At 43.1% G+C, this 10,847-nt stretch overlaps 1 protein-coding gene across 3 annotated transcripts; it reads left to right on the forward strand.

Annotated features, from left to right (window-relative positions):
- Window positions 1-1,882: 1,882 nt before the first annotated feature.
- LOC6541976 (protein drumstick) lies at window positions 1,883-10,518 on the forward strand. 3 transcript variants are annotated; one of them, XM_015159803.2, is made up of 3 exons: window positions 1,883-2,051; window positions 7,724-8,494; window positions 9,900-10,518. In XM_015159803.2, the coding sequence occupies exons 2-3, from the start codon at window positions 8,274-8,276 to the stop codon at window positions 9,943-9,945; spliced, it is 267 nt and encodes an 88-aa protein (XP_015015289.1). In that variant the 5' UTR covers window positions 1,883-2,051; window positions 7,724-8,273; the 3' UTR covers window positions 9,946-10,518. The 3 variants fall into 3 exon arrangements, with proteins under 3 accessions (XP_015015289.1, XP_001968582.1, XP_015015288.1); XM_001968546.3 differs by lacking the exon at window positions 1,883-2,051 and adding an exon at window positions 2,388-2,662 and having other exon boundaries at window positions 9,362-10,518; XM_015159802.2 differs by lacking the exon at window positions 1,883-2,051 and adding an exon at window positions 2,388-2,662.
- Window positions 10,519-10,847: the final 329 nt, after the last annotated feature.

A 10,847-nucleotide genomic window follows, 5' to 3' on the forward strand; every position in this document is an offset into this window, starting at 1 on the left:
AACCCCAACGGATCCCATTCAACGCCCACGTCTTCGACATTTGCCTGCTTCCACAGATTCATCCGTGTATCTGAGCGTATATATATATTTATTATAATTTTTTGCATCTGCCTTTTCTTAGCTGTGGTCTTTGTTGCCTCCTCCGAAATTTATGTGACCGCACCGCTGCCGTATGAATTTTTAATTTTTCACCAATCTTCATTTTTTGCTGTTCGATTTTGTTTGCCTTTATAATTTTGGCAATTAATGAAACTTAATACTTTTGTGTGCACTGTCTGGGGCACAAGTTTTGGGTCGTTGGAATTTGTGCTGACCCTAACTTTATTTGTTGTTAGATTGAGAAAGTTGCGAGGTATTTGTCAAAGTTTATGGCTCTTTTAAGTGACAGATTGTCTGCAGATGATAGATGAGTAAAGGATCCGGAAAATCAAGACAGAACTATGGAATATGAAGGCTTGAAAAAAGCAACACTGAATATTAAGTCGTAATATAGATTGGTTTTTGATAATAACTACAATATACTTAGTTGCTTTGAGCATAAGAACATAAAATTGTGCTCTAAATGTGAACCAAATTTTGTATTATTATATAGCAACAACCTTTCTACATGGAGTGAAATATTGCATCACATTCCGCGCCTCTGAAAACAAAGTCTTCAAAATTGCCAAGTAAGCCAAGTCATTTGTCAGTCTCTTCTTTGGAGGGTTCATAATTAGTTTCTCCTTCATAAGGAAGCTGCTCGCAATTGTCGATACGTCTCCTTTTCGAGTTTGCTGATTGGCCATTTAAAATATGCAAATTTGATCCGAAAAACAATAAGACAGATGGAAGCGGAGGGAAACAAAAGCGAGGCGGACAAAGATGAAGCCATCAAAGTGGAGTTGCCAACGGATTGCACTTAAAAATGCCCAAAAGCAGTCGAAAATAATTTGTTAAACTTTATGGACAGGCGAAAACTTAATTAAAAACAATCCTTTTCTGGCGCACCTAATTAAAAACACTGGGTGTCGAGTTAATGAAGTTTTTGCTGAATGAAAGACACAGTTTTTCAGTTTTCATTGAGAAATCGTAAAAGATAAACAGATATGGTGAGGCAGAAAAGATAAACAGACCATCAATATGGTGTTTTTTGTAGTATTATTTTTCGGTCTAAAGAGGCCACACAAGCAGAGGAGCGACAACAAAGGCGGAGGCGGCAAAGCCAAAGGAAATGCGAGAAAAAAGTTTCCCAGGCCCTGAAAACAAAATGGAGCTCCACAAAAAAAAAGAAGATAAATACACTAAAAATCGAGCACTGCGTAATACGGTTGCTCTGCTCTGCCACTGGTTTTTATATTTGGCTTCTCGCTCGCTCCCAAAACGGGTTAAGAAGCAGTTAAAAAGAGGGTGAGCGAGCGAGAGGGCGCGAAAGAGTGGGACAGACGGAGCGCCGCCCAAAGCCACGCCCACATCTATAAAAATATGCACAGGTATAAGTGAAAGAAAGTTACCTTTTTAACCAAACAGCAGCTAGAAAGACAGAGAGGAAGTCATAGAAAATCCAACGAAATCGCTGGCTTATTACAGCCCGCATTACCCAGCACACCTTTCACTCATTAGTCGCCTAAACTTAATTGAAATGTTGGCTTACTTAAGCTTAATTAACAGTCAACTCAGGTAACGCCTTCGAAATCACTCAACTCAGGTAGCCCTCTCTCGCTCGCTCACTCTCCAGTTTTCTCAGCTCGCTCTTGAGCTCATTTTCCTCCGACCAATCAGCTGAAACACTCAAAACTCGTTCGTTGCGACCCAAGCCGTGGGTGGGAAAGGGACAGCCAACCGAGAGAGGGCTGTAAAAAAGAGGGTAACGAAAAAAAGGAAAACAGAAAAAGTTCAACCCATCAAGCTGAAGTTTTCGATCGTAACTTTGCAGTTGACTCTCGCGCACAGAAGCGTTCGGAAGTGAAATATATTTTATTAATAATATTACCCAACACAGTGCTACCAAACAGAAATCGCATATTATTTGCGCCTTGCCAAATAGCAAACGGAGTTTCGTGCTTTCGCAATAGGTAAGTGACGCCATTTTGTGGCTTTTACGCTTGGCTTCCGTTAGAAGAGACGCCATTTTGTGGCTTCCGTTTGCCAGCTACTGTACTTACGCATAAGAACTTAGGGCGAGCGAAAGGGATGGCTAGCGAGCGCTGCGCATGAGCAGTAGCTTCGGCTACCGGTCTTCGTTTTGCTTCGTTTCTCTTCGGATGACTCACACACACTTACACACACACACACATGCACACACACACAGTGCCACCGAATTGAGTAACAGACAGGGACAGAGCGATGATCTCGCTTCCTCAACTTGCCAGCAGCGACGCCGGCAGCGACGCCGACAGAGGACGGCGGCAGAGGCGACTACTATTTCTTTCAGTTATTAGTAGCATTCATTCATTCAACTTTGTGCCGCTCGAGCGTGCGTATATAGTTCCCTCTCATCAGTAACAGTATCAGTAACAACATCAGTAACATTTCCTTCGCGAGTACCTTCAACAGAGATACAAATCGATCTATCCATTCTACGGACATACGAAACGAAAATCGCCCGACACTGAAACTCAGCTAAAGAAATCGGTTAGCCCCAACTCGAGTCCGAAGAACGCGTAACTCCAGTGCATCCCATTGGGTAAGTCTTTCTTCAGCTCCTCTCTTCAATGGCGTTCTTCGTGTTCTTCTGCTTGTCGTTCTTCCCCCTTCCACACTTGTTTCGCTACCAGTTTTACGCCGCTTTCATTGGACAACTGAAAACTGAGCAAAGAAAAGAAGAAGAAAACCCCACACGTAACACGGGTGCGTGTATCGCCCTCTCTTTCTGGCCCGGGCCTCTCACTTCGGCTCTTTGGTGCGTCAGAGGGAGAGAGGGTGATGCGTCTAATATGGCGTGCGTGTGGCCAACGGAGCTTTTCGCCCTCTGTGTGCGTGAGAAAGTGTCGCCATTTGCCAAAATGGCGGACGCCAATTCCGAACATTTCCCTATTGGATTGTAAAAAGTTTTTACTCACAACTCTTGACACGAATTCCTCAAGATGGGTGATCTACTTTAAAATACATCCTAGTTTATTGATCTCTCATTATATGGTACAAATATGTAATGAATTTTCGAAAGGAATACATTTTCAACACAGAATTTTAAAATTTCTCGCAATCAACAAAAATTGTATATTATTTTTTGGGAAAAACTTATAGAACGTATCCTTAAGTTTTTTTCGGAACAAATAATATTTTTTGTTGAATTCTAAACTTTGGAGCTGTTCTAATTTTCTTAAGTTTCAATGGCTTTTCTTTAACATTGTCCAAGAAAAGATGTATGTACATGTCTCGGAAACTCTGAAAGCCGTCGGCATTTTTCAGATCGAAAGAATGGAAGTTGAGAAGTTTGATGAGTCAGCATTAAGAAACTTCTTTTCATTGGACTAAAGCCTAGTTTGCCGAAGGTTGATCGCGGACGCACAAAACACGGCAAATCATCGCCAAGAATGTCTGGCATATCATCATCAGCCGTTTTGGTACAAGTTTTTTACCTATGAGTCATGGAGTTGTGCTTTTTTCATTCGATTATGAAATACCAATGAGTACGGCTCAAGCTAGCAACAGATGTTCAAAAGTTGCGTCAAAGTCAGTTACTTTGAAATACCTGAGAGTTAACACTTGTGCGAAAATTCCAATGAACCGGGTGGGAAATCGGAGAAATCAGAACGCATATTCCAGGGGAACTTTCTAGAAGTACTAAGATTTGCGATATAGGGACGTTTTGTTCGATTTCCATGGTCTCTGCCTCGAATACCTCTGGAATTCTTACCGCTTTCCTAGCGACCATTTCTTTTCCGTCTGTCTGATCTTTGACCTCGTCTGGACCGCCCGCTGCGCTCCATCAATTAGAGTCTAATTAGCTAAGCGATTACGGTAAATGGGCTCAGCTGGCAGCTAATCTGCGCCGACTTTTGAGCAACTGTCATATCTGCCAGGCCGAAGGTGAGAAGCGTTTTAAATTGACGTGCTAGGGCCACGAAATTCCCATCCGATTTGCGATGGATCTAGGAAAGATCGCTCATACCATGCCGCATTGTATCTTTGTATCTCGGTGTGTTGTGGTGTGTTGTGTTTGGGGTCACGAAGGTATTCCTTTGTTCGCGCTGAAGTGGCAGTGCCACACATCCTAATTGTTTCCACCGACTTATTGGTTTCGTTTGTCAGGAGAGGACCTCATGTGTGTGGGTGTTTTTTCCCGGGAATTCTGCGCCATTAGCACAATTAGATTCGTATCAAACGGACTTCGGTGCCTTTGTCTTCACAGCCTTATGTCCTTTTATTGTCATTTTTTCTCGCTTCGGTTTCTTCTTTTCACTTTTCGGTTGTAATTTTTAATGGCACCTTGCCAACTCACTGTCCGCCTCCTACAAAAAATAAAGGGATGACCACGATGCGAGGTGAAAGAAGTGTGGTAATCGCTTTCGACCATATCCCACGTCCTGCGACGTGTGTGTCACTGCTTTGAGCCCTTTTTTTGGACCCAGTTTTGAGCCTGTTATCGCCCATACCGCTACACATTTATCTTGGGGTGTTAAACTGTAACTCTCGAGGCTCGAGTTTCGTGGAAGTCCCGACGCACTTACTTCTCTTACCAGAGATCTGGCCATATATAATCTCACTCTCTGTTTGCAGTTTGCCATTTTATTTCTCTTCCCATCGCTGCAAATCTAATTTCACGCAGCATTAACGCCTTTCGCATGCCCTTCACACGGAAACCCAAAGTCCAGAGTCAGGATCATGCTGTGCAAACGATCTCCCAGAGATCTCCAGATCTTCAGTTCCTCAGATCTCAACCTTCCCGTCCAAAACTGTGTGTGTGTACAACACTAATTATTTTCAGTGCGGATTAATGGGATTATCTTTGCGCTGGACAACAGTTTATTATACAATATTTGGGCAGTTTTCCTTCGTTTCTGTGGGTGTTCGTTTTCGCATAAGCGAATTGCAATGTCCAGTTGCCAAATACTAACAGTTGGAGATCGTTTAAAGTCCCGGACCGGAGAAGGTGCCAAGTAACGCCCGTTGGATTTGCCATGACTTTGCACAGGTTTCCAGATGGATTCGGATGATTGTTTTGCTTGGATTTTCAACGGATTAGAAAGGTTTACCAATTTGATCAAAAGATTGGGATTATAACTGCAGGTATTTTGCTGAGTTAACACGATTTGACCAATATTTGTTAACTCCAAGTACGCATAGTTGCAATCTCGGATAGGCCCTGTGCCATTGGACACCTTTACTATTGAAATGCCCCTGCCCAGTTCACTCAACCTACCAAATTGATGGGCTCACTCAATTGTCAGCTCGAATTTCACTGTTCTCGAAGGTTTCCCCGCCCTTTTGGCTCCATCCGGCAGACTGCAGACAATTCCATCCTCATTCGACGCATTCATTCGAGCAAATGGCCAAATAGAGTGCTTAACCCCGGAGAGCAACCCGTGGCTAATGGTGCTCCACTTAGGCCCACGCTCCCAGAGACAAGCTTAATACAAATCCACGTCCAAGTGCGAGTCCGAGTCCAACTCCAAATCCAAAGCAAAGCATGGCCAAACGCGAGACCGATCGAGGCGGAGAGACCCGGACCCAAAGAATCCATATCGAATGGATGGCCTTATGCAGGCGCCCTGTGTCGCATGATTAACGGCGTTAAAATGCCAATGTGACGCCACATTGTGTACACAAATTAACATTGGAGGAGTCTCTTTTGGCCAGGCCTTTGAGCCGATCTCAGCCGAGTCCCGGTCTCCCGCCAGACATGACCAATGCGATCAGCGACCCAGGCCCGAACCCCTGCACCTCACCCACTGGGCGAAAGCGGGGTATCAAAATGGGTAGTTTGTATTTGAAAGTTGCCAGCTAAGTGACACTTATTACTTGCTGTCTTTAAAGGCAACATCTGAAAAGTGTAGATCATAGTTCGAGCCTCGTTTCACGCGGTTATATTAACTTTTTGGTGCAGCACATGTTTTTTCTCTGAGTGCAGGACTCGAGCGCGACTCAGTGTTATAATTTGAATATGTTTAGTGGGCATTAATGTTATAATGACAATAACTACGTACCGTCTGCGGCCGGTGCAGCACCCGCTGTGACGTTTGCCTTTTGTTGTCAACGTTAGCTCCCCGACCGCCGATCCCCAGGCCGAACCCGTTTCCATTTCCATACCCATTCCCATTCCGATTCTGAATCCGAATACGAATCTCAATTCCCATTGCCAGTCCCGATTCCGATCCCGGTCCCGGTCCCAAAAGTGTTCCAGCTGCGAGCTGAAAGCACCATAACATATAAATAAATATCGAAATCGGGTCTTGCCGAGCCGCTTGTCGCTACCAGTCAGCGCTGGCTTTTGTTTCGCGCAGAAAAATTCCCGAATACCATGAGCGAAACAAAAAGGTCCCAGTAAATCTGGGAAATATATATCCCGAAATGAAAAGGCCTGGCTAAGAAGCCGGAGATCCAGCGGCGCCGAAATGACAAAAATAAAATTACATAAAAAATAACAGTTGTTAACTACCGCGCGGGCGGGAAGGGAATGGAATGGAATGGATGCGGGAATGGTTGTGGGAATGGGAATACGCATCGATGGGCATAAATTTCAATCGGCTACGCAAGGCGCCAATTAAAAATAAACTTGTTACAGCGCCACCTTAATGAAGTGGCCAAAAACAGGCGGAATTTGGCAACTGTACTTGGCCATAACGCGGCGGGGGAGTCGCCGAAGGCTGCGAGATGACTCACTTAATTTAGAAACGCAAGCCGACCATGGGAACTTGGGTATTAATGGTCATAACTTCGCTGAAATTGGTATGCGGTGTCTTTTTCTTGCAGGAATCCCTTTCAAAATGGTTTCATTAAGGTTTCAGTACTTAAGTTCTCGATTATCACAAGAGTATCCTTCAGTTCGTTCTATAATTTTTAATGATGTTAGTAGGATGCAAAGAATGTTGGTGTGTAAAATCTCCCAACTCCCAAATCTACCCCTCTAATGGAATAACTGTGTTTGCGGAAGTAGGTACAGTGCTCTTCCGTCAATGAACTTCGCTGAAGCTTTGAAAGAAAATGTATATATTAAGTGTACATATACCCAGATACAACGGCGAACACTCGTTGGTATCGTTGAAGACAAATCATTATAAGGCCCGCCGAAGGTTAGCAACTGTGAAAAACAGTTGTCTGGAAGTCGGGGTGATTTGTAAATGTCAACACCGCGTGTGAGGTGCGGATACGGTTGCCTTTAATGAGTCATTGGCGATTTCATGTTGCGTGATCTTGACTTATTTGTGGATATAATATGTACGCAGTTGTGGTCAAAATAATGGCATTTCGGTTTAGCCAAAAATTTGTTGAATAGTTTACCAACAGAAGCTTGATTCCATAGGTTATCTTAATGTTCCCTTGTAACTTGGGTTCTTCTTAACGAAATGTTGCGAAAATTGGTATGCGGCCTTATAAATTCAGAAATTACTTATACAAATGGTATTCTAAAAATATTAAATTGATATCTCGAACTTGCTACCAATTTGACCGCAACTGTTTGGGTATCAGCTGGGACATTTACATATAAATATGTGCATATATTCTGCTTGAAATTTATTGACCCATAAAAGTTGTCGCAGGCGTTGCTAACTTCATTTAAACCTTGCGTCTCCCTCTGTTTTAGGTGTCTGCCTTAAAGTGCGCCATAAACTAAAAGCCAAACCTAAACGTCGGCGGCGAGGAAAAATAAATAACGCCCACCGAAACGCAACACCACCTACTGGTCACCCGTGGCAAACGAGAAGGGGGCGGAGAGGCGAAATCACAGAGCAGCGATATACGGGCCAAGTAGATAAAGCCGCCAGGACAGGGGAAAGAGGCAGTGGCAGCGACGTTGCCGCTCTTCACCGACCGACCAATCAGCCAAAAAAGGCAGCAATTAAGCGCGGTGTTATCGGAACAGATAGCGATTAGAGGCGAGAAAATAGGCCCCATTGAGTGGAAAAGCCCCTTTGCCGAGCCAAAGAGCGCACTAGAGAGCTCCGCCAGGCGGGAGTCACTCGCATACGAATCCCCATTCACCGAGAGCGGGAGCAGCCAGCTGGGAGAGCACCGGAGCAGCCCCACGTCGCCGCACCACGAGGAGCACCACGAGCACCACGAGCACCCCACACTCAAGCACTCAAGCACTCAACCTCAAACGCCGGGCACCAGTACACATACCGCCTGTCAAAATGTTTGCTGTAATGCGAATCGACAACGATGACTGCCGGTCCGATTTCCGCCGCAAGATGCGTCCGAAGTGCGAGTTCATTTGCAAGTACTGCCAGCGGCGATTCACCAAGCCGTACAACCTGATGATCCACGAGCGCACCCACAAGTCCCCCGAGATCACCTATTCGTGCGAGGTGTGCGGCAAGTACTTCAAGCAGCGGGACAATCTGCGCCAGCACAGGTAAGCCACATCCCGAGCGGATCCCCAGTTCCCCAGTTCCAAGGTCCCTAAGTTCCACAGTTCCCATCGATGCACTCCATCTCCACGCACAGCAAACTTTCCGGGCTAAGCTCAACATGGTTTTCACACAGACAAAGGAATTTACTTTCACTTGAACTTCAAAGAGTGGCGAAAAACCTGTGTATCTTCATTAAATATCATTTTCATGGGTATTTTCCCATGTAAGCATTCTTATGGATACAGTGAAACACCTAATTGCTTATATAAAACTAGTTACCACTGATCATATCAGTCGATATGGGTCGAACTGATAAAATCCATATGATTATGAACTTCCGCGTGTAAATATACATATATCAAGGAAACAATGCATGGATTAAGCTAGCTATAATTATTTGAAATCGGATACTTTTAATGGTGTTGGTTATAGGAAATCCAGAACTGAGGACAGTTTACTTGGAAAGATTGTATTATATTTGCACTTAGAAAACCCCCAATGTGAGATAAGCTGCCTACAGACTTAATGAGTTGAACTCATAAATATAGATACCTGGAATATATTAGTTTTGAATTTACAATAGACAGTAGTTTATGCAAATGATTCAGTAAACTGTAGTTTACTTATAATCCGACAGGCAGATAAACTATTTCCTAACAATCAGAAGAAAGGGATATCCCCGAATTCAGGAAATTTGATTGATAAAAGCTCTATCACATTATCAGCACACCCGCATGAACACCTAAAACAGAACATATATTTTTTGGCAGTGTGGAACGCTTTGTTAGTACTTTCATGCATAATTGTAACTTACTTGCCACATCACGAATTATTCTCTATTTCTCTGTTTCTCTCTCTTCTATTTGTAGATGTAGTCAGTGTGTTTGGCGATAAGCTAAAATACCACATAAACATATATATAAATATATATAAAACCACACACAGAGCAATATATAAAGTAAAACCGATATCTAAGCACCGCAGCACCAACAACAGCACGCAATATCACAGCTATATCTTACACACACATAATGAATGAATGGGATCTGATGAGGCAACTGCAACACACCCGCCTACTTCTTCATGCACCACTCTCTAAACATATAAATACCTGCAACAGCAGCAACTGCAACATTGCTTAAACCACTAGATGCAATCTACAGCCACGACAAGCGATTATAGTGAACGGAATGCTAAGTTCAGGTGTTGGTTTTCAATCTATTCGGTTATCTGGTCTATACAATGCACTTGCCACGCCCCCATCAACAGCAGACACACTCAAATATGCAGATGTTGCGCAGGCGCAGCACAACAGCAGCAGTTGCAGCATAGCAGCGGTGGCAACCGTTGCAACAGTTGCAGCGAACATTGCAACAGCAGCCACCATATTTTCAATAATATTTCCAGAAATCTTCACATGGACACTTGTGGGCGTGGCTGCTTCGGAAAGTGATGAAGGCGCACCCTGAGGCAGCCTGCAACTGGCAACATCTAATAGCTGAGAACGTAACAATAAAGTGCAACAGCTATATGCTTTTAGCTGCAGCAATGCAGAAAATATCACTTTTAACTGCAATTATTGACCGAACTTCCCAAAATTAAGTTGCAACCAACGTACTAGCAACATGCAACATCTAGAAGAATCCATTCAATCCTTCAAGCATCCCATCAGCATCAAAGCAGCAGAAATCAACAGAAGTCCCAGCAAAACTCAGCAAACTAACTAACAACACAACACATGCAACACAACAGCAACATGTTGCTGCTGGCTTTCTCACATGTGTTGCAAGTGTCGCCAGCGAAAGTGCAATTAAGCCACAGCTTCTTGGGCTTTTAAAAGTGCAGGCAGCAACAGCAACACACAGAGCAGCGCACCAGCAACATGCGGCATGCAACATGCGTCACACCAGCAACATGCAGCATGCAACATGCGACAACTATCAGCTGCAAATATCTTGCCTTAAAACATATTACCGACTTACACACATACACACACTCTCGCTATATTTTATGAATAATAAAAATTAATTACAATTTAATAATAATATTTAAAACGCAAAAAATCAAAAACAAACACCCACGCACTTACGTCATAAGTATTTGTATTTTAAAATCGAAAGAAAAACACGTTGAAAATGTATTACATAAAATTAATAATAATTAATAATAATAATAAAAACAATTATTAAATAAATATTTACGATATGCGATTGTTTTGTTTAAGTTTAAATTTTAAATAAATAGAATGAAAAGAAAAGCGAAAATTTTGCGCAAAATCAACGAAAAATAATCAGAAAATTGTTTTTTGTTTTGTTTCCTTCTTTTAAGTGCCCGGCAATAAGATTGTAAATGTTT

Source organism: Drosophila erecta, unplaced genomic scaffold (assembly GCF_003286155.1).
Source record: "Drosophila erecta strain 14021-0224.00,06,07 unplaced genomic scaffold, DereRS2 tig00000055-arrow-pilon, whole genome shotgun sequence".
Taxonomy (NCBI): Eukaryota; Metazoa; Arthropoda; class Insecta; order Diptera; family Drosophilidae; genus Drosophila; species Drosophila erecta.